At 53.2% G+C, this 27,724-nt stretch overlaps 3 protein-coding genes across 4 annotated transcripts; 1 reads left to right on the top strand and 2 right to left on the bottom strand.

Annotated features, from left to right (window-relative positions):
* The first annotated feature begins 177 nt into the window (after positions 1-177).
* f9b (coagulation factor IXb) lies at positions 178-3,800 on the top strand. Its single transcript, XM_047020615.1, has 8 exons — positions 178-295; positions 737-906; positions 1,055-1,079; positions 1,389-1,502; positions 1,613-1,747; positions 1,922-2,247; positions 2,484-2,610; positions 2,949-3,800. The coding sequence occupies exons 1-8, from the start codon at positions 223-225 to the stop codon at positions 3,527-3,529; spliced, it is 1,551 nt and encodes a 516-aa protein (XP_046876571.1). The 5' UTR covers positions 178-222; the 3' UTR covers positions 3,530-3,800.
* Positions 3,801-3,991: 191 nt separating this feature from the next.
* Positions 3,992-13,898, bottom strand: LOC124467950 (proto-oncogene DBL). The gene is made up of 27 exons (XM_047020478.1): positions 13,848-13,898; positions 12,716-12,853; positions 12,414-12,530; positions 12,065-12,214; positions 11,768-11,892; positions 11,565-11,679; positions 11,242-11,361; positions 10,830-11,021; positions 10,298-10,489; positions 9,760-9,934; positions 9,549-9,640; positions 9,352-9,437; positions 9,036-9,102; positions 8,836-8,951; positions 8,637-8,706; positions 8,434-8,526; positions 8,004-8,096; positions 7,792-7,917; positions 7,468-7,686; positions 7,144-7,236; positions 6,974-7,052; positions 6,660-6,717; positions 6,162-6,355; positions 5,967-6,079; positions 5,670-5,788; positions 5,476-5,566; positions 3,992-5,076 (listed from the first exon to the last, which is right to left on the bottom strand). The coding sequence occupies exons 1-27, from the start codon at positions 13,896-13,898 to the stop codon at positions 5,068-5,070; spliced, it is 3,093 nt and encodes a 1,030-aa protein (XP_046876434.1). The 3' UTR covers positions 3,992-5,067.
* A 665-nt stretch (positions 13,899-14,563) lies between these two features.
* Positions 14,564-26,261, bottom strand: ltn1 (listerin E3 ubiquitin protein ligase 1). Of its 2 annotated transcripts, none has more exons than XM_047020493.1 (32): positions 25,958-26,261; positions 25,419-25,625; positions 25,175-25,273; positions 24,847-25,077; positions 24,629-24,681; positions 24,367-24,547; positions 24,041-24,214; positions 23,765-23,955; positions 23,516-23,663; positions 23,145-23,402; positions 22,692-23,021; positions 22,309-22,530; positions 22,156-22,197; positions 21,842-22,037; positions 21,509-21,748; positions 21,140-21,293; positions 20,732-20,882; positions 20,353-20,563; positions 20,045-20,201; positions 19,765-19,887; positions 19,528-19,655; positions 19,227-19,362; positions 18,997-19,141; positions 18,653-18,866; positions 18,285-18,522; positions 17,901-17,978; positions 17,602-17,788; positions 17,133-17,304; positions 16,668-16,888; positions 15,933-16,127; positions 15,518-15,685; positions 14,564-15,291 (listed from the first exon to the last, which is right to left on the bottom strand). In XM_047020493.1, the coding sequence occupies exons 1-32, from the start codon at positions 25,997-25,999 to the stop codon at positions 15,229-15,231; spliced, it is 5,355 nt and encodes a 1,784-aa protein (XP_046876449.1). In that variant the 5' UTR covers positions 26,000-26,261; the 3' UTR covers positions 14,564-15,228. The 2 variants fall into 2 exon arrangements, with proteins under 2 accessions (XP_046876449.1, XP_046876448.1); XM_047020492.1 differs by having other exon boundaries at positions 15,518-15,677; positions 25,958-26,260.
* Positions 26,262-27,724: the final 1,463 nt, after the last annotated feature.

The raw sequence follows: 27,724 nt of genomic DNA, 5'->3' as shown, positions 1-27,724 counted from the left end.
ATGTTGGCTACTCTTGTAATTTCATTTACCAGACAATCAAGTTAGTACATCACACACACACACACACACATCCCTGTAGTACCCTAATACACACGTCCACACTCCTCCACACCATGTGTTTGTACTCTGTGCAAACAGTGGGCTGTACTTTGGAGTGTTTGGTCAGTTCAGTCCTCTGTGGCTTCATTCAGGGAGGAAGTTTGTCAGAGCGAGGAGAAGAAGATGGCGAACGTTTGTTTATTGGTTTTCACAGCTGGTTTGCTGCTCAGCAGTGGGATGGGAGCCGGAGAGTCAGGTAAGAAACAGAGGAAGAACTTCAAAGAGTTTGGATTTGGGGTTTTGAATGACCTATACAGTATGTATCACTATCGGGGCACTGGCAGTCAACCAATGTGTGGTTTGATATTGCTCACGGTGACCATCTGAAAGTGTACACTTTTGATTGTTGGAATCCTGTTTGACTTAGGATATGAAAATGCTAATGAGTCTGACTCTGTGCCCGCAAAACACTCTCTCTCAAATGAACACGTACACAACACACACAAATCTCTCTCTCTCTCTCTCTCTCTCTCTCTCTCTATCTCTCTCTCTCTCTCTCTCTCTCTCTCTCTCTCTCTCTCTCTCTCTCCCCTTCTCTCTCTGTCTCTCTCTCTCTCTCTCTCTCTCTCTCTCACACCCACACTGACAATCAATCCCACACACACACACACACACACACACACACACACATACACAGGGTCTGTGTTTCTATCTCAGCGGTCTGCGTTGGAAGTGCTGAGCAGACGGAGGCGCTTCAACACGGGGGGCCTGGAGGAGATGCGGAAGGACAACCTTGAGAGAGAGTGCAGGGAGGAGCGCTGCGACCTGGAGGAGGCCCGCGAGGTCTTCGAGAACACCGAGCAAACAGTAGGTCGACTGGACCCCGGCTGACCGGCGGTCTCTCTGGAGACTCATCTCAGATCCGTTCCTGTTAGGGTTAGGATTAGGGTTTCAGTGTGGCCTGGCAGACTGAAGCAATCCATAACACTTCTCTCATCTCTGATCTCCATTTTAGAGGGAATTCTGGGGCGCTTATACTGGTAAGTGTGTGATTCAAGATTTCTACTTTGGATTACCTTCCATCTTGTATTCACACAGTGGTAATCTACTAGTATGGCCTCCTGTCTGTCTGTCTGTCTGTCTGTCTGTCTGTCTGTCTGTCTGTCTGTCTGTCTGTCTGTCTGTCTGTCTGTCTGTCTGTCTGTCTGTCTGTCTGTCTGCCTGTCTGTCTGTCTGTCTGTCTGTCTGTCTGCCTGTCTGTCTGTCTGTCTGTCTGTCTGTCTGTCTGTCTGTCTGTCTGTCTGTCTGCCTATTTATCTGTCTGTCTGTCTGTCTGCCTGTCTGTCCAGATGGGGACCAGTGCGAGTCTTCACCCTGTCAGAACGGGGCCCGATGTACAGATGCCATGAGCGCCTACGTCTGCTGGTGTCAGCCCGGATACAACGGCAAGAACTGTGAGATAGGTTAGACTCTAGGCCAATCACAGACCCTCTCTTGAGTTATGCAGCTTCAGGCTATAATGATTATTTGTTTGACCGCTGTCCCTAATCCCTGACCCCTGACCCCATCCCAGAGATTGCCAGGCAGTGTGACAGGAACAACGGCGGCTGCTCTCACTTCTGCGTCCTGGATGCTTTCAAGCAGGCCGTGTGTGAGTGCGCAGAAGGATGGAAGCTGGCTCAGGACAAGAGGAGCTGTGAACCTCAAGGTGATCACCTGACCAGACAATTAGCCACTAACTAAGCCTTCAGCCTTACTGCTTTGATGGACCACTGGATGTGAACCGTGCCTTTAACGGTGGTCCTCTCTCTGCAATGTGTGTGTTTGTGTCTGTGGTCTGTTTGTGTGTGTGTTTTTATCTGTGTGTGTGTGTGTATACCAGGTGAATACCCGTGTGGTCGTCTTGGCAAGGCAGTGACGTCAATGCTGTCCTCCAGGTCCATCATAACAGCAACAGACAGACACCAGGAGAGAAGCGCAGACTTCAACATGACGGCAACACCAGAGTCTTCCTCTGATAATCTGACCTCTGAAGAATCAGGGCCAGAGGCAAACAGCACCACAGCGCTCCCTGCTGTCGCGCCAGGGGTGGGGGACCTCTCGGACTGGGACTTCTACCCCACCCTGCCCACCATCCTGGAGAAAACGTCCTCCGACCAGCGCATCGTGGGGGGCAACGACGTCATACCAGGGGAGGTGCCCTGGCAGGTAGGAGGGAGGGAGGGGGGGGACAAGGAAATGTGTTCCGTGTTTGTGTGGAAGCGAACGGGGACGAAAGAGACGGAAAATGTGACGGAAAATCAGTCAAAATCGGATCGAAATTCTGTCAAAAGTCTTGTTTCACTACAGTGTCCGTGAGATCTAGGACCCCATTACGTGGAAGTGTTCTTGGTGTTGACATACGTATGTCTATATCTGTGCTTGCTTGTGTTTGTGTGTGCTAGGTGTCTCTAATTAACCGGGCTACACGTCAGAGCTTCTGTGGTGGTGCCCTGATCAGCGAGGTCTGGGTGATCACTGCTGCCCACTGTCTAAAGGAAGGACATGTAGGAATGTTCTTTGTCAGAGCCGGTCAGTGACTCTTACACATGTAACTTCATATATTACAGTAAATGTCTATCCATGCATCCATCCACCCACCCATCCATCTCTCCACCCACCTACTCATCCATCTATGGGGGGGTCAGATGGCTGAGCGGTTAGGGAGTCGGGCTATTAATCAGAAGGTGCCCGGTTCAATTCCCGGCCGTGCTAAATGACGTTGTGTCCTTGGGCAAGGGACTTCAACCTACTTGCCTCGGGGGGAATGTCCCTGTACTCACTGTAAGTCGCTCTGGATAAGAGCGTCTGCTAAATGACTGACAATGTAAATCCATCCCCTCCTCTCTCCCTCCGCCCCCTTCCGTCAGGGGAGCACAACCTGTATGTGGAGGAGGGGACGGAGAGCGACCACAGCGTGTCGGAGCACCACATCCACCCTCGCTACGAGGCCAAGCGGAGCAAGTACAACCACGACATCGCCCTGCTGCGCCTGCAGACGCCCGTGGTCCCGTCCGACCAGCGCCTGGCCCTCTGCCTGGGGCCTCGCGACTTCACCGAGACCCTGCTGCGAGACGCCCCGGGCTCGCTGGTCAGTGGCTGGGGTGCTCTGCGCTTCCAGGGGCCCCAGCCGTCCATCCTCCAGAAGGTGGAGGTGCCGTACGTGGACAGGACACGCTGCAAGAGCAGCAGCGCCGAGCGCGTCTCGCGCTTCATGTTCTGCGCCGGTTACCACGGCGAGCAGAAGGACTCGTGCCAGGGAGACAGCGGGGGGCCCCACGCCACGCGTTTCCACGGCACCTGGTTCCTGACGGGCATCGTGAGCTGGGGCGAGGAGTGCGCCAAGCACGCGAAGTACGGCATCTACACGCGCGTGTCGCGCTACTTCCCCTGGATCACCAACGTCACCGGGATTGGAACCGACAACTCTGAGAGTGACTCAGAGGTCTAGGCAGGTGATCCCACCGTCTATCGCTGGCCGTCCATCTGTCGACAGCACGTCCATCTGTCTGTCCCCCACCTTAGATGGTCTGTCACCTGTAGGTCTACGGTAAGACAGGGCTTTACTTCACCTCCCTACAGTTCATCTGTGGTAGCGCAGTCTGCTCTGACCTCTGACCCCTCATCCTCATTCATGTCTCAGAAGCAGCTTACGGAGCGTGTAAATGACATAGCTTCTGAGGCCTCATGGGATTAAAGAGAATCTGGTAGAGATGTGTCATTCTTTCTTTTGTTATAAAGTTAAATCAAAAGACTATCTGTGTTTGTCATTATTTTGGTATGTCAACAGTATATCACACCAGTGGTAAGTAAATAGACACTCAAAACAAATGATCTTGTGCTTATATTTGGGAAAATAATCCTTGACCATAATATATAAGCTTATCAATTCATTTGTACATTGATTCCCGATAATAGTGTACAATTAGGCAAAAGCAGCAAACTCATTTTTCATCCACTGACATAAGTGTGGGTTCTTCATCACAGTCAGTATGACAGGAGCACCCTCTACTGGCGTACAACTGCAGTGCAGATAAAAACATAAAGCATGGATGAAGAGTCGCCACGAGGCACAGATCTAGGATCAGTTCTCCTCTGCTCCTGTCCTCTCCAGTCCCAGACTCGACCACCTGCAGCCTGATCCCAGACCAGTGTCTGAGGCAACTCCAGAGTCCAGCAGCAGGGCTACCTGTCCCTCATGCAGACTAGAGCAGTGAGCAGAAACAGCTGGATAAACCAGACTAGAGAGCTGGGCTGAAACACACACACACACAGACAAACACTCAGACACATGCATATCCCAACCCGTGCAGAAAGCAGCAGAGCAGCGGAATTGTACAGCAGCCTTTTTGGCACATGACCCAGTGGAGGTGATATGTTGCATGGATTCAATATCAACACAGGGAGGGCAGTATCTTACACACACAGTAGGAAAATAGAAATTCATCACGGTGCTGCGCTGCAACAAATCCCCTTCGTTCCACATGTCCCATATCCCACGTCCTGATGTGTGGTCATGAACGACTAAATGAACCACAGTCCTCGCCCATGGTCACAATGTCAAAGTAAAGGACCACAAGAGTGCTCCACCAGTCTCACTCGTACGTAGTCCTGGAGACAGCTCCTCCCATATCCTGACCCTCGACGGCAGCTCCCTGTGGAGAGAAGCCCAGGTGGGGTCATGGTCTCTGGTCGTTCCACAGCTACAGGGAGGCCTGGTGGCATTTGGCCCCTTGTCCTGGAGTCTGGTCATCTTGTGGGTTCAGAGCAGGATCACTCCCCTGTGTGAACCTGCACGTTCTGACAGCTGACTGATCTGGCCACCTGGCTGACGTTCATGGAAGACTCGGCCTCCGATCGATGGAATGGTGGCGAGGAGTGATGAAGATGGTGTTGAGTGTTTCTGTAAGTGTGTGTGTGACTGTTCTGTATGTGTGTGAGACTATGTGAGAGTGTGTCTGTGTGTGGTGATTGAAGAGTTGAGCTGTCCTACATCCCCTGTTCCGGGAGGAGAAGAGATTTACATTTACATTTACATTTAGTCATTTAGCAGACGCTCTTATCCAGAGCGACTTACAGTAAGTACAGGGACATTCCCCCCCCGAGGCAAGTAGGGTGAAGTGCCTTGCCCAAGGACACAACGTAATTTGGCACGGCGGGGAATCGATCCGGTAACCTTCTGATTACTAGCCTGACTCCCTCACCGCTCAGCCATCTGACTCCCCCCTAGAGTCACCCCCCCAGAGATGAGAGCATTGTTCGATAACAATGATGCATACAGTTACAGTACGTGTCTATCATAACCAACGAGTGTGGAACAATGGCCAGGTGTGACAAAAATGTAGACAGATCATTCTGAGGGTTCCGTAGGAATTGGTAGGAGGGGCGGAGCCTCACCTGACTGGACAAACTGCTCTCTCCCAGAATCCGTTGCAGGTAATCAGTGGAAACTCTGCCCTCTTCCCCGCGACTCACGTTCTTCACAAGCCTAACAGACACACGCATGGACACACACATGTGGAAGTCATGCGGTGTGTGTGTGTGTGTGTTGCAGGTGTCTTGTCTGTGGTAGGACGACGCTGTGCTCTTACCACTGGCCCTCAGAGTCCTCCTGGTGCAGCTGGATGACATCACCGCTCCTAAAGACGAGGTCATCGGTGTCCGTGGTGAACACACTGCTGTCGACCATGACCCGGTACCTCCCAGGGACCTGTTAGAGGACAGCAGAACACTCTGCCTTACTGCTGACACTGGGGGTTTGATTCATCTCATAGAATGAAAGAGTGGGCGAGCTCTCAGCTTCCTGGACCCTGAGACAACGTAACACTTCCTGTATACTCTCTGTTGAGGATAGTTTTGATTGGAGCCCGTCCGGCTGTCAGTCTCACCAGGGGGGCGGGCTGTTCGTCCTCCTCAGAGTCTGACAGGTTGGAGAGGTCTGTGGCAGTCCAGTCCTCCAGACCTTCACAGATGGCCACCGAGTGGGCGGGACCCGGCCAACCTGCAAGTGACAGACAGCTGATCGTGCCAATCCCAAAAACGCTCTCCATCCGGCGTGTGTGTGTTTGTGTGCAGTGACTCACTGCGTCGGCTGGACCTGGGCTGGGGTGACAGGACCACAGGTTCGCTGAGGGTGGGGCTGGTGCGTCCAGGCCCAGCCTGCGGGGCGCTGTGGGCGTGGCCGGGCAGCGTGCTGTGAGGGAGGATATGGAGACAGGCTGAGCAGCCGGCGATCTGGGCGGCGCTCCAGGGCATGCACACCGGCACACGCGCCAGACTGCCAGAGACACACCGACACACGTCACGTCACCATGACAACATCGACCTGTCCGTCACGGCATCGACGAACACCCACGACGACAACAACATGCTGACATGCTTAAAAACCACACGGTCACTTCTCGGTGGAAACCCCCCGTGGAAACACTCATGCTGACGAGAAACCGGGGTTTCTGGTTGGTTCAAGTAGGAGGTTGAGAGAAGGGATGTTGGAGGTCACGGTATGACAGAAGGATATGAGAGGTCATAGGTCGGGGAGGTCAGAGAAGGCCATAGGAAGGTCATGCTGCAGGGAGCGTCACCTTTCAGCCGAGGGCGGAGACAGAGGGTTCTCTGGAAGAGCGAGGAGAGGAGTGTCATCTGGGATAGAGGGTGGGGTGGGGGGTGGGGGATGGGGAGATAGGGGAAGGGCAGAGAGGGAGGGAGGGGTAGAAGGGACTTTAGAACTGCAGGATGTTGACCCACATCCAGCATGCAGACAGACAAGACAGACAAACAGCACCAGACCACAACAAATACTGTAGGAGGGCCAGATAAACAAGCAAACACCAAACAAACAACAGCACGGGCCAACACAAATGAGTTTGATTACAAAACAATCAAACACAGCAGAAACCTTGGAGCAGTTTCCGCTGATTGGTCAGAACCTTCCGGATCTCTGACAGCCAGGCCACCTTCATCTCCAGTGAGGCAGCCTGAAAACCACACAGCGAGACGATGAGTCTGCATGTCTGCGTCTGTACGTGTGTGTGTGTGTTTGTGTGTGTGTTGCTGTCCACTCCTCACCTGCACGACATAAACTTCCTCCCGGCCACTGTACCAGAGCTCAAACTTCTTCATATCTCCTTTCACGTTCTCTGTGATGCCCACAGCACTCATCTATAAACACACGCGCGCACACACGTTGACATAGCTATCCTCGTGAGCACTCTCAATTCAGTCCCATTCAACATTCAGTTTTCCCCGTAACCCCAAACCTTAACCCCAACATAACCCGAAAACCTAACCTGAACCCTAACCCTTAATGTCATCTGAGCCCGAACAGACACACACACACTCCCTTTCAGGTGAGGACAGCGGTGGGTCAGTAGGGGCGCGGGGAGACCTCACCCTGAGACAGTGTTTGAAGCTGTAGAAGGGCATGCGGTCGTGGCTGTCAGCCTCTTCGCGCCGCTTGCAGAAGAGCAGGGCGTGTTCGTACAGGAAGAGGTGGCGCTGCATGGGCTTGAAGCGCGCCAGCTCCTTCATCCTGGTGGCGGCTCGCTTGTAGCTGATCCACACACTGAAGGAACCCTGCATCAGAACCCTGCCCAGCTGGCTCAGGTCACCCTGACACACACACACACACACACATGATCACAGGTAGCCTCCACTGGCCTCTCTACCTCATTCCAGGAATAATTTTTTAGGTGTCTCCGCCCCCCCAGTCCTTACCTCATATCCTGTTATGGCGATCTGGTGCATGGAGTCGTTGACAGACTTGAGGAGATCCAGCATGGCGTCTAGAGCCTCCCGCAGCTCAGACAGGAAGGGGCTGCCTGCACTGTGCTTCACCAGCTCCTGGGGAGGGACACAAACAAGGGGGTCGAGGGGTTAGGGGGTGGGACAGCGGGAGCAGGGGATGGTGGGAGGTGGAGTCCTATCACCTTGAGCAGCAGCTGGTACTTGGTGAGGCGCTGGACGGGCTTCAGCAGGTACGAGTCCAGACCCAGTTTGTGCTCCAGCTTCCTCTGGCACTCCTACAGAGAGATCCAGGAGACAGACTAGAGAGACTAACGACACGCTACAGAGACCAGAGACAGACTAGAGAGAAAGACTGAAAAACACCAGAGAAATTAGAGATGTGAGAGAAGCCTAGAGAACTGAAGAGACTACTAGACCAGAAACACAAAGACCACAAAGAAAAGATACCAGGGAGAGACCAGAGTCTATTAGCCAGAGGTCATTGAGACGTGTGTGAGAGAGAGAGAGAGAGAGAGAGAGAGAGAGAGAGAGAGAGAGAGAGAGAGAGAGAGAGAGAGAGAGACAGGGGTCAGAGCTTGTGGGACTGTCTGGGTTCACAGCTACACTTCATACCTGAAAAAAGGGTGAGTCAGAACACTGTCGCCATAGCAACTCGGATCGAGGCTTGTTTTGGCAGTAGCGCTCGTACACCTGGAACTTCTCTTTCTGAAACCACACACACACACACACACACACAATTATGAATATTCCTCATGTGACAATGGCACAGAGGGCCAGATGACTATGAGGTCAGAGGTGGACAGGAAGTGTCTCACCCTTAACAGGAAGCAGGCGCCCACTCGCTCTGGAGTCTCCAGGCAACCTTGCAGGTCCTGCAGGAACACCCTGGACACGACACACACACACCAACACATGCTCACCAAACATGCCTCTCCAACGTAGACTTGGTGTGCGTGCGCGTTTGCGGTTGTGTGTTTGAGGGTTTCTGTATGTGGGTGTATGTTTCAGCCTTGCCTGCTGTGGAACTGGTAGATCTCTGGGATGTTTCCAAAGAGGACCTCTTTCTTTTTACGGAGGTCAGAGGACAGCAAGAAGGAGAGGGAGGGATTATCCATTTCTGCCCTGTAACCCTGCGCACACACATGACAAACTCACTCGTTGTTTCTACCCAATGTTAGAGAGACTGTGTGTGTGTGTTCTGTGTTGTAGCTGACCAGTAGCACAGACAGCAGCTCCTCCACATACAGTCTCTCGGTCTCAATCAGCTCCTTCATGATGAGGCTGAGGAAGAGAGGAACAGAAAGAAAGAAGGAGAGAGAGAGAGAGACAGTGAGAGAGAGAGACAAAGAGAGACAGTGAGAGAGAGAGAGAGAGAGAGAGAGAGAGAGAGAGAGAGAGAGACAGTGAGAGAGAGACAGTGAGAGAGAGACAATGAGAGAGAGCCAGAGACAAAGATCTTGTTAGTTTGACCTTGCAGTAAAAGGTCAACCTCCCTAGGTGAGTAACTGATTCTAGTGAAGCCAGACAGACCGTTTGAGTTGTTCAGGACTCTCGTCCGCTTCGGAGTCTGAGGTGAGACAGCTGCGGTTGTCATGGTAATCATGCATCACCTCAATCTGTGGTCAACATGACATCATTAGGGCCGAGGCTGGGCCAGGGTGGACGTGGCCGGGCAAAGATGACTGGCTTGTAGTCACATTGAAGACAAGACACACACATACACACACCTTGCGTGCACTGGGACTTCGGCGGGACGCCCTCTTGCCGGGTAAAAGGTCAAAGGAGAATCGGGAGTTGAGCACAGAGTTGAAGTCCATACCTACACACACATACATAGTCAGCACTGCCCCACACCGACACACACAGACAGTCTGAGAGGAGAAGGGATTGGGGTGGGGGGGGGGGACCAGGTGGGTAAGAGGGGGGAGGTGAACCTACTGTGTTTGGGGGAGAACAGGGGAGACCTGCAGGCCTTCTCAGTGTGTTCTGGGCGGGGAGCCACCAGCTGGATGGGTCGGGCCTGGATGTCAGCCAGCTTCCTCAGACACGCCTGCCGAGTCTGCACCATCCCCTGGACCACACCCACCTTCTCTGTTACCATGCCAATCTGAGACTGGGGGGATGGGGGGGGGAACAGAGCGGGGATGTAAGGGGGGGGGGGGAGGAGGGAGAAATGGAAGGAGGGCGGGAAGGAAGCAGAGGGGGGGATGGAAGGAGAGGAGGGAGAGATGGAGGGAGGGAGGGAAAGGGTGGATGGAAGCAGAGGCCGGAGGAAAGGGGGCAGGGAAGGAAGGAGGGAAGGGAGGAGGGTTCCATGTTAGTGGTGAAGACTTGAACGTTAGGAGGAAGCCCGTTCGAACGAAGAGAGAGAGAGAGATGGAGGACAGCTCTCTCCTGCTCACTAGGGGAAAGCAGGGGGTGAGGAGGGAGCAGGGGGGAGGGAAGTGAGTGTGTGTGGGGGGGAGGGGGGGGTCACCTGTAGCTGAGGGGTGAGAACAGCCTCAAACTCCAGGCTGAGGCCGTCGGGGGAGTGGCCGAGGAAGGAGGGCGCCCCCTCCTGGAAGCGCTCGATGTCTCTCAGGGCTGCCGCCGCCCCCTCCTTAGACTGGAACCTGTCAATCAGCTGGCTGGCCAGCAGGTAGGCTCCCTGGTCGCACCAGTGCAGAGCCTCGACACACACACACACACACAGTTTAAGGCTTTATTTGGAGTCAAAGTTAAAGTTACACTACATTCGCACAGTACACCATTTGAACTAAGGACAGGCCTGTACACAGAGCTAGGACAAGAAAGAAATCTCCCCAGAGAGAAAACAGGCTGCCAAACAGGCTGCCATGGCAGCAGACAGTGTCATAAACCCTGCCCACTATTAGGCTAGTCTTGGAGGTAGACTTCCAGCTTTGCACGGGGCTCGAATTGTTCTAAACAGTGTCTGCCAACACAGGACTTCTGTATTTGTGTTAGTGTGCGTGTGTGAGTGTGTGTTAGTGTGTGTGTGTGTGTGTTACCTCCTCCAGACGCAGTAGCAGGTCGCGCGAGCGGGTCAGGGCGGCTCGTTTGGCTCGGATGGCGGTGGTGATGACATCACAGTGATGTCGTAGCTCGTTGCAGCGCTGTACGATGAGGGACATGGCGTAGTGGTGGCTGGCCGCCAGCTGGTGACCGTGGAGGATGATGATCTGGGCTCGGCCCATCTCCTCCTGCACACACACACACACACACACACACACACACAAGTTTACACAACTACACAGCCTTATACAGCTACACTCTACAGTTCTACAACATCACACTATAGACCATGAAGTTCTTTGTACTTAAGTGCGCATTGTGTGTTTGTACCAGAACATGTACTGTGTGTCTGTGTGTGGAGGGTGTGTGTGTGTATGGAAGGGGGGGTATATGTGTGTGTGTGTGTACTTCAGCATGGAGGTCCAGTGTTTCCAGGTCCTTCAGAAGCTGTTCATTCTGAGCCACTGTAGCTCCGACAGACGCCAGCCCCTTCTCCTGAGCAGAGAGACGCTCCAGCACGTCTTCCATCTGACACACACACACACAGACAGACACACACACACACACAGACAAACACACAAACACACACACAGACAAACACAGCCAAACAAAGACACACCATCATCTAGTGCTGAGTGTATTTATATTTAGTGAGTTCTCAAAACCTAAAAATAGACTTTGTCTTCAGGGAGCTTTGATAGTGTGTGTGTGTGTGTGTGTGTGTACAATACCTCATGGAAGCTGATCTCATATCTGAGCAGCTGAAGATACTGTTGCAGCTTCAGGTGGTGCTTTTCAAAGAAGCCGTCAAACGCCATCTCCATGTCCCTGAGCTGGGCCAGCAACCTGACACACACACACACACACAGATACTATAGGAACATCCTGCGGAGATGAGTATCATTATCAGCATCAGTGTTTCCATTGTGACCACCTCTGGACAGTGTCCCTGTCCTGCTTGACATCCCTGTCCTCAGCCCCGCTCTTCTGGGCCGACTTGGCCGTCTCGAGGTTACACAACAGGTTGCGCCCTTCCTTCGTCACACTCCTGATGTCATCCTGGAGACACACAAACACACACGCACGCACACACACAAACACACACACAAGCGACGTGCATTTAGAAGCCTTTTCACCGTCAGTACCATAACAGCAATAGGCAGCAGCAATGGAACTCATCCCACAGCTGGCTCCACCATCCCAGCTTGACCCCTGACCCCGGGGCTGCTACCTTCATCTGGCGGTACTTGTCGGTGTGCGAGCGGAGGAGGAGCTCGATGGCATCGGCCTCGTCAGGCAGGTCTGTCTCGGCCAGCTCCGAGCCGAAAGCCTGCAGCAGCTGAGCGATGTCTTTTACCGTCACCGCAAAGCTCTCGATCGCCTACACATACACACACACACACATACACATACACACACACACACATACACACACACACACACATACACATACACACACACACACAGCTGCATGACTTCATCCTACAGTGGTTCTCTGTGTGTCTCCCTTACTTCCACAAAGAGTTTGACTAAAATATCCTCAAGTCAAGGCTGACAGAACAAATACTGTCGTTGTTTACCGTGCGGAGGACAACCCAGTCGCTATGGCAATACTCTAGTGTTCCGGCAAACTCGGAGTTGAGCTGGTTCTCGTCAATGTAGCGCAGGAGGTCAGTGACGGAGCTCAGCATCACCACCTATCCGCCATGACAACCACAAGACAACATATAACATGGTATCTAGAATACTAAACATGCTTATGATATATTTAGAGAGAATCAAAACCAAGTGTTCTTGGCATGAATACAATGACACCAAGTAGACCAAAAAAAACGACTTTCCATTTGTCTTACCAGGTTTACACCACCATGCATTTCCTTACCGGCATCTTGAGCAGGAAGTCGTCCTGGCTGAAGCGGAAGCCCAGGTCGGTGCCGCTGGAGGAGGGGGTCCCGGGGCTGTGGAGCAGGCTGGTGGGCCGCAGCACCAGGACCAGGTGCAGGTTCCCTGGGAAGGAGGTCTGGAGGAGGGGAGACGGGATGGGAAGAGAGGATAATGAGGAGATGAGAGGTGAAGCGATGAGAAGAGTGAAGTGGATGGATGAGGGAATGGGAGGAGAAGAGAGTGGAGATGGGAAGAGAGGACGAGTGATGAAGGAGAGTGCAGAGCAGGGTTGAGGAGAGGAGGGGAAAGAGACAAAGTCAGTCAGTCAGCTTGTCAGCCAGTCAGTCAGTCAGCAAGCTTGTCAGTCAGTCAGTTGGCCAGCCTGTCTGCAAGCCAGCCTGTCAGCAAGCAGATTAGTCGATGTAGCAGCAAACTACACAGTGATTAGCAGCTCTGTCTCCCAGACTGTCAGTCCTCTCTCTAACAACAATAAAAGCAGAGTGATGTTCTGTATCTCTCTACAGTCTTTTAATCATTGTTACCTCAGATGAACTAGTCTTGTTTGTCATGCATATCAACAAATGCCTAAACAATGCATCCAAATGGTAAAGCTCAAAAGATAATAAGATAACCGCACTTTTAGAACTGATGAAATAGCCCTTTAAATGCACACTACACTTTTAAGGTCATACATCATTCATGATTCTTATTCTCAATGTCAACAGACCGGGCCACCTACACGATAAGTAGGAGTGTGGCCCTGGCCCCCTGAGCTGTAGTATAGCCGTCCTCTTCTAGTACTTCATGAACTGCTCATGTTGTTAAGCAGAACACGGTGGTCCAAAACAGACACCTAGACTACACCCTACCTGACACAGGCATGTCCTCTGACGACATCCCGCAGAGCGTATCGCAAACATTTCACATCGTGCATAAAAATGACTTAAAAGTTGAAATACAAATTCCTATTTCATATACGAGAAATTCTGCAACACATATTTTATAGCTGAAGTTGCGTGCATTCCCTTGCCGCAGTGGCTTCTAATACAGGGCACCATGCCGGCGAACATCGACTTAATCTGCTGCAATAACCCGGGAAACAAGCTACAGTGGCTACTTCTATGCCTTACCGCGGCCCTCCGCAGACGGGGCAGTCCCCTGAAAGGGTTGCCCTCAGACATAATTCCAAGATTGGATGTTGGGGGAATATTTTCTCCCCTACTCGAAGCTGCACAACTTCCCTCCCTCCATCGGTGTGGGGGAGTCTGCGGGACTCGGGACAGCAGTGAGCAGCCGCAGCATCACACTGCAGTGGCCACAGAGCGGAGGAGAGGAACGCGTGTTCACTCCATGCAGATCATCGCTTTCTGAGTAGAAACACATTAAGACCAGGCCTGACGTAGTATAAATTCGCATCAAGTTGGATGACCAAAATTCTATTTCGGGGTTTAGCTGGTTACAGGCGAATGAATTGTGCAAAAATAAATACAAATTCACCAGATTAGTGCCGAAGGGCAGCTCTTTTATTTTTTTTGCCGTACCCTATACGCACATCGCTGGCAATTCATAATGTCATTACCACCTTAGCATTTAGATATAAGGCCGTCTACTTCAGAAGAGGTAGGCTACTCTTTTCATCGTTAGATGGCGTCAGCTCCCAATGAATAACGTGGATGCAATGCCTTAGGCATCTTGTTTTTGAAGCATAATTTATCAAAAATGTCAGTCTAAGACAAATTAACACGCACAAAGGTAAAGAGACACAAGGTGACCACTCTGTCCAAATGTGTTTTAATTGCCCAGCATAATTTCAACAACATAACCTGAGACAGATACAGAGGCAAGGCAGTGGAATTGGCATTTATTTCACATTTGCAAATTCACTTCCAAAACTAAAACTTATTTTCTTACACAACCTCTCCACTGATTGCAACAATGTTTGTTGATGGGGAAACGTGACTATAGAGCAGGTCTGTCCTGCTATTTCTTTGGTACTGCCATTACACAATAGTGAGAGCCATATCACTCCCGCTCCCGCTCCTGCTGTGTACGCGGGTGTGTAGAGGGTTTGAATGGGGAGCAGAGAGAGCTGATCCTACCCTGAATGCAAACATTATTAACAATCTATCGCAATCACTATCAATTTGGCTTCCCCAGTCCCACTACTGGTCTGCAAGGAAACACACCGTAGTACACACACACACACACACACACACACACACACACACACACACACACACACACACACACACACACACACACACACACACACACACACACACACACACACGGTCCCTCACAGTAACTCTGAAACCCTTTGACTTAACTACAAAATCTTGAGCCTTGAACACTAATGGTTTTCAGTTACACGACGATCGAATTGGTTCCCTAGTTTTAAAACGTCATCAGAATAAACACTGAATTGTGCAATGATAATGAAATAAGTCATTGAAGACTGAATCCAGAGAGTCATATTTACAAGTGTACAGTGTGTGGGCTCTACGGTAAGTATTAGAAGAATGTTTCTCTGCAGAGGGGGCAGGTGGACTTGTTGCTGGAGGTGAACCACTTGTACTGTGAAGGATGAAGAGAGAGAAATAAAGAGACCATGTTATTGTATTGTATTGCTAGAGGGAGAGGTACCGAAAGCCAAGCAATAAGCCACATGCAATACACCTGTGATCAGATCCGACAGCAATACAAGAAAACAGCTCATGGCACAATACATTGAAATACATATCAAGGATGAGTGTTGAGGTGTGTGTGTGTGTGTGTGTGTGCGTGTGTTTGTGTGACTCACCAGGCAGGCAGAGTGGAACTTCTTCTTGCAGGTGCGACAGGCCTTCTTGGGCAGAGAGTAGTTGGAGCCGTGGATAACGGAGAAGCAGATCATGCAGTCCTCCACCCCCTCGAAACGCTTGTCCACGTTGTTCTTCCACAGAGCCAGGCCCTCCATGATGCTGCCGTTCTGCACGCACGCACACACACGCACACACGCACACACGCACACACGCACACACACACACACACACACACACACACACACACACACACAGGCTTAACACAGGAGTCTAACCACAGCCATAGATATGGTACACAAGCGTGTTCCTACCTGGTGTGTGAGGTGTACTGTGTGTGTGTGTGTGTGTGTACCTGGTGTGTGAGGTATACTGTGTGTGTGTGTACCTGGTGTGTGAGGTATACTGTGTGTGTACCTGGTGTGTGAGGTAAGTGCTGAGCTGCAGCATCCAGTTCCTCCACTGCTGCACGGCGACGCCCACCCTGCGGCCGCTCTCCACGGTGATGGAGCCCAGGGGGTAGTTCTGGGGCAGCTGGATCACCAGCTCGATGTAGATGTCGTCCACCGAGTAGGTCGCTATCACCTCCCGGGCCGCCGAGCGCGCCTTCACCTGGGGTGGGGGAGAGGGGGTGGTGGGGAGAGGAGTGGTGGGGCGAGGGGTGGTGGGGGCGAGGGGTGGTGGGGAGAGGGGTGGTGGGGGCGAGGGGTGGTGGGGGCGAGGGGTGGTGGGGGCGAGGGGTGGTGGGGGCGAGGGGTGGTGGGGAGAGGGGTGGTGGGGGCGAGGGGTGGTGGGGGCGAGGGGTGGTGGGGAGAGGGGTGGTGGGGAGAGGGGTGGTGGGGGCGAGGGGTGGTGGGGGCGAGGGGTGGTGGGGAGAGGGGTGGTGGGGGCGAGGGGTGGTGGGGGCGAGGGGTGGTGGGGGCGAGGGGTGGTGGGGAGAGGGGTGGTGGGGGCGAGGGGTGGTGGGGAGAGGGGTGGTGGGGGCGAGGGGTGGTGGGGAGAGGGGTGGTGGAGGGTGAATGTTCAGGACATTTCTAGGCTTACATCTTCAATGTAGAATGGGATCATCGGACATGATGCTGCTCAGGGTCTGTGTGACATACAGACACACACACACAACATACACACACGTCCTGTAGGTCCTAAACTCACGGTCATGCTGTCGAAGGTCTGGGTGCTGGAGTGGACCGAGGAGATCTCCTGGGCCGAGAGCACGGGGCTGACGTAGCGGCTGGTGAACTTGTCCACGGCCGTGCACACCCTCTTCTCCTGGCTGGTCCACCACAGGCGCACCATGGCGGGCAGGTCCTGCACCGCGCTGTAGTACACGCCACAGGCCAGATGGGGGAGCTCCCACTGCACGCCCCCGCTCTCTGGAGACAGGAAAGGGAGGAGAGGGGGAGAGAGACAGACGGATACAGAGATGGGGAGAGTGACAGAAAGAGAGAGAGAGATGAGTGGAATGAGAGACATGAATGGAGTACGAGAGTTGGATGTGAGCTTAGTCATTCCTTTATTGTGCATTTTCTCCCAAAAAAACAACAGACCGTGGAAAAAAAAGCTCAGTAAATTGCATCAATGTTTTCCTTCAAGAGTGACGGTGTGTGTAATACTGACTGTCGACGTCCAGAGAGAGGCCCTCAGTGAAGAAAGTCTTGGTCTCCTTGGCTACAGTCTCCGCCCCCTGGCCCGGGTAGGCGGGGTTCTCGGGCATCAGCCTGAAGAGGTGGAGGAGGAGCTTGTGAAGGGAGCGGGTCTTCTTCAGGTACAGAGAGTACTGCACACGCAACTGGAGAGAGAGGAACGTGGAACAGCCAGGTGAGAACGGCGCCACTCCCCGCCTTACTTGGAGGAACCCCGGACCTGAAACAACTGGATAGGTAGCAGCCGTACGGAGGAGCACATGCTGTCACCCATCCCGTTAGGCTAGATCTGAGATAGCCTCAAGGACAGAAGGGCCCGCTCTTGAGAGATATGAGCACACAAGCCAGTCTTTTCATTTCCAACGCTACGGGTGTTATGGAGGGTGCCAGGGAAGGAAACAGGAAGTGGCCTTGGCGGAGGGGGGGGGGGGGGGGGGACTCACGTGGGAGGGCGACGACCTGAAGAAGGTGAGGAGGAGCTTCCAGGCCAGCAGGTATCCCAGGATGCACGAGTACTCGACGCTGAGGGGCTGCACCACGGCAAACTCGCCCACCTGCACCCCCGCCAGGATGCTCTCACACAGGTCCTCACAGGCACACAGCATGGACATGAGGGCTGCCGGGGGGGACCTTCACACACACACACACACACGTTAAAACTACAAAACGTACTTAGTACGTACGTAGTGTGGGAAATGAGCACCCAGCCTAGTGACAGCGGGGGGGTTGGGGGGGGGCTCACAGGCAGGGCTCCTCCTGGTCGTCTTCGGCCTTGCTGCTCTCTCCATCTCCGTCACACTCTGGGAGCTGGGGCATCACCCTGCAGGACCACAGGGAGCCGGGTCAACACCTCACACGCTACACAAACCAGGGTTCCCTCTTTGCAGTTAAGGCATTAAGCAACACACGCCTGCTGCCTTAACTACGTTGTAGTCAAAAAATAATTTGTATTTTTATGAGCGATATCCGCCGTGTCACTCTGTCCTGTTTTCACCCTCTCATTCTAAACCGTGACCATCGCCAGTCTCCCTTCTCTGCAGAATGCATAAAAATGCACTTTTCGAGGAAAAACCCTCTATAGAACCACTGCCCCTCCCACCCCCCCACCCCCCCCCTCTCCTCTTACTTGTCCAGCATGTGGTAGACAGCGAGCTGCAGCGGCCGGGCCTTGAACAGCAGCAGAGGGCAGAGCGTGTTGAGCAGCGTCTGCAGGGCCTCGGGGAGGCCGCTCTGCTGGCCCGCCACGAAGCGCGGCGCCAGGGAGTTCTTACTGAGCTGCTGCACAGGCACCAGGCTGAGGGCCACGCCCACGGAGCGCAGCACAGCCAATGGGAAGAGAGGGTCGTCTGGCTCGGGGAAGGCGTCTACGGAGAGGGGGGGGGGGGTGGGGTGGGGTGGAGGAGGGGCATGAAAAGGAGGAGGATGATGCACCGATCACGAAGGAGATGGTCACACACACACACACGCACACACACACACACACACACATCCTACCTGTAATTTTGACTGGCAGTGGTAGCAGCAGGCTGTAGATGCCTTCTGTGAAGAAGTCCGTCCATTCCCCAGCCAGCTCTGGGGGGAGCTGGTCAGCCACACCAGCAGGGGGCGCTGTGAAGAACTGGCTGAGCTTCACGATGAGCTCAGTGTTCTCACACACAAATAGCTGGACCCAGGGGTTCCACATGCTACTGACGTTCTCACTGGCGGTCTGTTAAGATGGAAGGAGAGAGAGAAGAAGAGAGAGAGTTACACATTTGAGAGAGAGCGCGAGAGAGAGGGGAATAGGAAGAGTTGCGGGGTGAACGGTGACAGCGGTCGAACGTGTGGCAGCTTCTCACCTCCAGCCAGGCCAGCATAGAGCACAGCAGGAAGTCCCACTGGCTGGCCCCGAGGATCGTGGGAGAACGAGTCACCAGCCAGGACAGGAAACGAATCATCTCCACGCCAAGGGTCAGCTGAGCTGCGGTTACCTTGGAAAGATTGCTGACAACCAACACGCATGATTAGGGAGCTCTTCATGATTCGTAGGAAGGGCGTTCACCACGTTGTGTGTGTGTGTGTGTCTCACCTGTTGAAGAGGAACCAGTCCTCCTTGCTGTTCCTCCACTCCATCAGGGTGGCCAGGACAGCGTGGAGGACCCCCTCGTCCACGGGGGTCTCCGCCCTCAGACAGCACAGCAGCGCGGCCACACACCCGCACACTCCTGAGACACACAACACCCCGTCACTCTCTACGTGTGTGTGTGTGTCTGTGCTGTTACTAGAAGAGTTGACGCGCCGCATGCTCACGCGAGACGGATGTGTCACCCTATCTTATAATCTATATTCTTTGTGAGTGTGTGTGTGTGTGTCTGTGTGTGTTCTCTTACGGTCATCCTCCTGCCAGTTGAGTATGCCCGCTGTTGCCATGGCGAGCAGCGTCTCCCTCTCCTCTGTGCTGAGGGCGGGGCAGAGCACCTGCAGGGTACTTAGAGTGCTCTCAGACAGGGGGAACCAACTGACAGAAACACAAAAACTCCAAATGAACCTCTGGAATAACAGTCAACTCAAATACCTTCTTTCCTATTCAACGTGCCAAATCACTTCATGAACTCGCGTTTTCTGACCTGTCCAGGCTTCCGTACAGCCTCCTGACAGCAGCGGCGTTGTGACTGGCGACGGCCATTTCTGTAGTTTTGCGCATGTAGTCCTGTAGGGTCAGAGACCACAGGCCTCCCTCCTCCGCTGACCTGCAGAGACCAGAGAGAGAGAGAGACAGCGGGAGGAAGCAGACTGTTTACAGACAACACTGCATCCAAACACCCTGACAGATAGACCCAACAGAGACAACAGCATCTGTTCTCTGGGGCTCCCAGCAGATGTAAGGCAGAGTGTGTGTGTGTGTACCTGCTGTAGAGGGTGTCCAGCAGCTCACTGGCTGGGGTAAGGCAGGCTGTAGCCTGGGGCAGGCTCCAGTCAGTCAGCAGGGTGTGGTAGTCTGACACCAGGCCAGGACTGTACTCCATCTCTTTACACCACTGCACTGCATACAGCAGCTCTGGAACTGGAACACACACACACACACACAGACACACGCACACTCACACATTAGACCTACCCATAACAGTTCTTTGTACTATAACATAACAATCAAATCTTCTACATTACCCTCATAGCTACCTGACATTTCAGTCGTAACTGAACGCGATGTGTACCTGTGTGTCTGAGGTTGGGTAAGAGCGAGGGGGAGCCTGCCCCCTGCTGGTGGTCTGAGGTCAGCGCGGCGCCGGGCAGCACCTTCCCCAGCAGGGCGCACACACACAGGTGGGCTGGCAGCCTGGCAGAGAGCTTGACCCTCCACACGTCCACGCTGGGGTAGTCCCTCAGCACCCGCTGACGGCCACTCAACAGGGGGGTCTTCACCCACTGGGGGAGGGGCGGACAGGGGAGGGGGAGACCGAAAGATGAGATAACCCGTTCTTATCAAATAAAATAGCCTTTAAACATATAAATAACAAAGAGAGGGAAAAATCTCAAATCTAAACGTTTCAAGTGATGAGTCAGGTCTCACGGGACACGGACGGCTAGACTGACCTGAGGGGGGAGGGCCTGTCTGATCCGGCTCCACTCCGATTCGCTCGGAGCCAGGAAGGACAGGAAGTGGGACAGGACCGGGGAGTCTTGTCGACAGACCGAGTTGACAGTCTCCACCAGACTCTGCACCGCTAGAACCAGAACCTGGAGACTGAGAGGGAAACCAGAACAGCCGCCGGAATCAGACCCAACACACGCACACACTGAGATACAAGCAGAACCCAGTCCATCCTGAAGATACAGCCATATGTAGATATACAAAAGCATACTATTCAGCCTCCAGAAATGTAGTGAACACGTGTATGAGTTGATATCTGTAGCCAAGAATCCCAGCGAGAGATCACCAGTCATCCACCTTCATCCGACTGATCCTTGTTGTGAGTAGGCGTTCAGGCTCATCAGGCTCACCTCTTCACGCCCAGAGAGGAAGTGAGCAGCTGGCTCTTCACCCAGAGTGCACTGCTGTGCAGGAAGCTGCCCTCCCTGACCTCCGACCCACAGCGATGGAGCAGCGAGTGCACGCCAGCCACACACGCTTTCTTCAGTTTACCCAGCGACGAGTCTGTAAGGAACATGGGTACGTTATTAACACACACACACACGATCCTACATGCACCCTAACCCACAACGCTATTAAATAACAAGGGCGTGTCCGACATAGCTACGACCACGGTTTTGTGGGCCGGCCGACCGACCTGACAGAGCGAGTAACACAGCTGCTGGTAGCAGCTAATAAATAGAATGTACATGAGAGTACATGTGTGTGTGTGTATGTACCAGACAGGTGTGTGTTCGCCTGGTCCTGGGCGGTGAGCTGGAAGACAGTGAGCAGCAGCTCCTCAGCGGAGGCCAGCAGGAGGCAGTCTCGCACGGAGGAGAAGAAGGTGGACGCCACTTCACACACGAAGGAGACCAGGGGCTCCACGTTGCCGGCGTCAGACAGCCCCTTGGCCTCCGACAGCGTGGCGTGCAGCTTGGCCAGGATGCGCTCCACGTACACCTCCCCTATCAGCGCCGCTGCAGACACACACACACGACGACGATTACACTAACGTTCTCTCACGTTCGGCTCTACTGATTCTGTGTGTGTGTGTATCCTTGCGTTCTCACCATTGTTGTGATGCTTCGACAGGACCAGACTGATGAGAGCCCAGCTGCTGGCGTGTTTTACAGGGACCGGGGCGGGGCCGGAGCCTTTGATCCCCACCTTACACAGCTCCTCGGCCAATCCCAGCAGTCGTTCACCCAGCACAGAGCCCTTCAGCCAATCAGCACATGCCTGCAGAGTTGCAGGTGTTGAGCAGGCCTATGGAGGGGGGGGGGGGGGGGGGGGGGGGAAAGGTTAAAGTAGAAAGAGACTGCTGTTTAGACTGAGTACACTGGTGTATTCAAGTGAAAATTATACTTTTTGTTAAATAAATTACCTTTTGTATAATTTGGAGTAGAATGCCCCATTGTAGATCCATCTAGAGAGAGAAGATGGATATCATCTCAATTCACACGACATAAACATGTGCCCATGAAGCGAGTGCACGCGTGAACGCGCATGTGCGCGGGTGTCGGAGGACGCCGGTTACCGTGGTGACGTGGTTGAGGATGCGCGTGGTCTCCTGGCGGGAGCAGCAGCACAGCGAGCTGAAGACCATCTCCACCAGGAAGGGGCTGTCCCTCCGGCCCTCCTGGCCCAGCCACGACACCACCCGCTCCAGGAGGAAGCGCACGGCCGGGTTGGCACCCCCGCTCTCCTCCCCCCCCCCTCTCCCCTCCTCCACCCCTACCTCCTCCGGTCTCAGGAGCACCTAGAGATGGACGTGGGAAAGGTCGTTTAGCCGAGGCGAGCTCTTCATCGATCCTCTACGGTAGCACGTAGTAGTAGTTGGCGACAGACATTCGGGTAGCGACATGAAGGGCTATATTGATTCAGGCCCGTTACTCTCTCGAATGACTGAGGTGAACTTACACCAAAGACCCTGGGGGTGGAGAAGGAGCGCAGGAGGAGCGAGAGGAAGAGGAGGTGCCTCTCCGAGTCCTTTTCGTTCACGTACACCATGTCCAGCTCTGCCAGCTGACACACCAGGTCCTCCAGGTGGCCACTCCTCAGGGGGGGAGCTGCCGTCTCCTGGCCCCCCAGCTCGGTCACCTCCGGCTGGGCACGCTTGTCGGCTACCTCCCCTTGGCATCCCTCCTCCTCCTCCACGTCCTCTTTCTCCTCAGGCTCAGAGAGGCAGATCTTCACCGCTTTCTTCTTCTTGCTGTGCTTCCTGGCTCCTCTCTCGGGGTGCTGCATCACCTTGAGGAACCAGGGTCAGCAGAACAGTTAGGCCGAGATAATGTGATGGCATGACTAACGAGAACATGGCCATGTTTTCTGGGTTCAGTTCCCAGGACTTTAGGACTCCACCCTGTCACTCACCTGCAGTAATGAAGCCACGCCTTCTAGGGCTTTCAGATCTGCTTCCTCACAGTCCACATAGCGCGCGCACAGAGTCCCCAGCCCCTCCCAGAAGTCAGCCAGCAGCCTATGGAAGGTGGCCTCATCCCCATTAGACCAGCCCCCACCAGCAATCCCTGCCCTTTTCTCCCATGAGACGAGCATGTCTGTGACCAATGAGAACAGCGGACCGCTCTGGAGGGATGGGCTTTCTAAGGCGCTGTCCAATAGTGGCAAGAGCTGGGTAGAAGGAGAGATGTTTTACTCAAGACAACCTGATGGGGTATTACATCCTGTGAGTGAGTGTGTGTGTGTGTGTGTGTATGTGTGTGTGTATGTGTGTGTGGGCTCACCTGCTCTGAGATGAGCATGGTCTGAATGCGTCTCTGTTGCTCCTCTTCCCCAGTGTTCTGCAGCAGGCTGTATCTGAGACACTCCACAACGGCGCACACCACCGCCGCGTTCTCCGACGGACTGGACACCGCACGCTCACTAGAGAGACTGGGACACACACACACACCTGTGAGCTAATGTAGGTGTCCCCGCATCAGGGTGACAGGCTTGGAGCCACGAGGAAGGGAAACACACACAGTCTTGCTCACCCCTGTACGAGCGAGGTGAAGAAGGTGGTGTAGAAGTCCAGGGGGGGCTCCGTGACCTCGGAGGGCAGCTTGCTGATGAGGGGCAGCAGGTTGGGGTGGAGGGCTGTGGCCATACCCCTGCCCCCCTCCCTCAGTAGCCCCCACAGCTTGGGCAAGACCCCCTTCCTGGCGTTAACCTGCGTCCAGCAGTCCTGGATCAGAGACACAAGTAGGGTGGTCAGTTACACATTGGGGCTGATGTAATTCAATGCAACACACACACTCACAGACACTTACAGGGATGCTGGAGAGGACATGCAGCACTGCCTCCCAGAGGGGGGGCAGTACCACAGGGTCAGTGTCGTCTATGCTGAGCAGAACTGCAGGACAGGCCCGCGGCGCCTCAGTCTGGACCAGCCCGGGGGTGAGTTCACACAGGGCTGACACCACCTCGAAGAAGGCCCCGCGCACCTGGGGAAGGACGCACACAGTTTCAATGTTTCATTTGAGACCGCGAGGCTACATTTGAGGCATCAATTTTCTCTGCATCACCAATTTCCAAATTTAAGTCTGAGGAATAAAAACTCGATTCTCCAATGAAAATAATTGTATTTCTCCTGTACCTGTGAGTTCTTGTGCTTGCTGTACTTCCAGAACTTTGCCTGTGCGATGAGGTGTGCCAGTCTGTCTTCCAGGGCCTGTCTGTCAGCCAGGGGCAGGCTGGACAGCAGCCTCTTCACCCCCAGCAGGGAGCTGGTCACCATGCGCAGGAACTTAGCCTCTCTCTCCTCCTCAGGGACATACCTGGAGAACCGAGACAGCTGGTAAATACATAGACAAGCAGCCACGAGAATGAGAAAGACAGGCACAACTCTCCTATCTTACTGTGGGTCACTCAGAGTGTCTGCGGTTTCCTTCAGCAAGTTGTCCTGAAGTACCTAAAGTATGGGGATAGGAGCAGGATGACCTCTCTTCAAAAGCATAGTAGCCATTACCATATACCCATCACCATCACCACCACCACCCCTCCTCCTCCTCCTCTCCCCACCACAACCACTCCTCCTCCTCTCCCCACCACCACCCCCGTTCCTCCCCACACTCACGTTGAGGACCTCGTCCCTGCAGAAGCTGAGGGCCTCAGGCTGCTTGCTGGGGGGGAATGCGGCGTGGAAGGCCTGGCAGGCAGCAGAGGCAGCGGGAGGGTACGTGTCACACTGGGCCAGCAGCCAGTGGCCCATCAGGCTTTTCAGGAAGGGGGCCAGGCTGCGGCGCACCTTCAGGACTAGCTGCTCAAACGCCTGCTGTGTGGCTTCCCGCACCCGACGGTCATGGTCCTGGAGGCCACAGGAGATTCATGTGAAGGTTTTTTTTATCATAGAGGAAATAGTCTACTGTAATTCATTCAACCATCAGTGGAGAGGCTTCGCTCACCACAGATATCTTGCAGTAAATCCTGGGCCAGTAGGGGAGGACTCCCTTGACCACATCTGCCTCCCGCTCCTGACACATGGCGCCAAACTCCTGGACCGCCTAAGGGACAGAACAGATCCCTTCAACTCTTTACAGGACGGCAAAAACGTCTGTTTAAGGGAGTGGGATACCTCATAGGTCAATGTATTCATAGATGATCGCTGCATTGACAGCTGATCACTCATGAGCAACATCCAGTTCTCACCTTTAGTTTGGTGACAGTATCCCTCTTTGACAGTTTTCGTAAGACAAGGCGGAAATCCCCGTCTACTAGGTTGTCTATATCTTCAGCTCCGTGAACCGCCGGTACATAACCCAGTTCAGTAGTAGCCGAGCTGCCAAAGCCCACAAACCCTGGCAGGACACCACTCTCTCGGGCAAGTAGCTCGGCAGCTCGACCACTACTAGAAGGCTGCAGGTGGGACATGAACAGATATGATCAGGTTTTAGCTCGCTATATCAACCAGAAGCATCAAAGAAAGTGCGATGACTGCTACACAGTTTGCTAGCTAACATTGGCTAGTTTAGATCGATCCATGACGTTACCTCGTTGATTCTGGTGGTATTACATTAATCATACCATAATTTAAGCTAGCTAGTTAACACTTTGAGCTATATAACACAACAAAACTAGCCAAATAGAAAAACAAAGTTGATGGTTAGCTAGCCAACATTGTGAAAGGTACCATCTACCCACTCTCATTTATGTACACATGTAGTTACGTATCGTAGAGATCATCTTACCCGAACATTTCCCTTAGTTCGCTGTTTATTTTTGCCTCCCATCTTGTGTGTTTATTTGTAATGGCTTGTTAATGTAACAATCATCTGTGGTTGTTAGCCACTCTTCTGAAACCCAAGCATGGAAATTGTGAAACACGTCACAGATTGTACTCGGAAGTAAACACCCGGAAACATGTATAAAATAAAACATTACCACTTGAATAACGCTGATTATTTCGTTATCATTGCAAATTGTTTGATATTTAATTGTTATTTTTAAACAACTGGGTCAGAGCATCTCCAAAATTGTCTGATCTAATAGCCTACATTTTTAGATATTTAGTAAATCTACGGATCTAAAAATTGACGCAATATGACGTCATCACGTAATCTAGCGACTTTTCAGAGAGCCAATAGCGACATCTGGTGAGATGTGTTTGTCAACACTGAGTGGGTGGGAAATGTTAGACATGAAGGTGGACATTTAAACTGAAAGTTGATGTGTTAGAAGCAGTAAAAATGAGCAAGGGTAAGGATTTGAGCGACTTTGACAAGGACCAAATTGTGATGGCTAGACGACTAGGTCAGAGCATCTCCAAAGTTGCAGCTTTTGTGGGGTGATCCCGGTCTGCAGTGGTCAGTACCTATCAAAAGTGGTCCAAGGAAGGAGAATCGGTGAACCGGCGACAGGGTCATGGGCGACCAAGGCTCATTGATGCACGTGGGGAGCGAAGGCTGGCCCGTGTGGTCCGATCCAACAGACAAGCTACTGTCGCTCAAATAGCTGAAAACGTGAATGCTGGTTCTGATAAAAAGGTGTCTGAGCATACAGTGCATCGCAGTATGTTGCGTATGGGGCTGCGTAGCCGCAGACCAGTCGGGAAGCCTATGCTGACCCCTGTCCAAAGCCGAAAGCGTCTACAATGGGCACGTGCGCATCAGAACTGGACCATAGAGCAATGGAGGAAGGTGGCCTGGTCTGATGAATCATGTTTTGTTTTACATCGCGTGGGTGGCCAGGTGCGTGTGCATCGCTTACTGGGGGAACACATGGCACCAGGATGCACTATGGGAAGATGGCAAGCCGCTGGAGGTAGTGTGATGCTTTGGGCAATGTTCTGCTGGGAAACCTTGGGTCCTGCCATTCATGTGGATGTTGATTTGACAAGTCCCACCTACCTAAGCATTGTTGCAGACCATGTACACCCTTTCATGGAAATGGTACTCCCTGAAGGCACTGGCATCTTTCAGCAAGATAACGCACCCTGCCACAAAGCAAAAATGGTTCAGGAATGGTTTGAGGAACACGAATTCAAGGTGTTGACTTTGCCTCCAAATTCCCCAGATCTAAATCCAATCGAGCATCTCTGGAATGTGCTGGACAAACAAGTCCGGTCCATGGAGGCCCCTCCTCGCAACTTACAGGACTTAAAGGATCTGTTGCTGACGTCTTGGTGCCAGATACCACAGCACACCTTCAGAGGCCTACACATGCTGTTTGAGGGAATGTTCTGCTACGCTTCTGTTAAGGAGATGTGTCTGGCTATATAGTAGGTGTGCCACCCTCTGTGGTAACCGACCCCCAGGTGGTGATGGGATTGCTCCAGGTGGGTTTCCTGGTACGGTCCCTGTCAGACCCGCTAGTCGGAGGGTTCACCACAGCGGCAGCCTTCGACCTTCTCGTCTCCCAGTTGAAGATCGTCCTGTCCGTGCCCACCCACAACCGCAGCGGCCTCTTCTCTGAGGTGTATGTGAGTGTCCAAGCTGCCCTGGGACTTGGAGTATATC

Source organism: Hypomesus transpacificus, chromosome 5 (assembly GCF_021917145.1).
Source record: "Hypomesus transpacificus isolate Combined female chromosome 5, fHypTra1, whole genome shotgun sequence".
Taxonomy (NCBI): Eukaryota; Metazoa; Chordata; class Actinopteri; order Osmeriformes; family Osmeridae; genus Hypomesus; species Hypomesus transpacificus.
The sequence above is the reverse complement of the archived record's forward strand: the minus strand, read 5'-3'. Positions and strand labels throughout refer to the sequence as shown.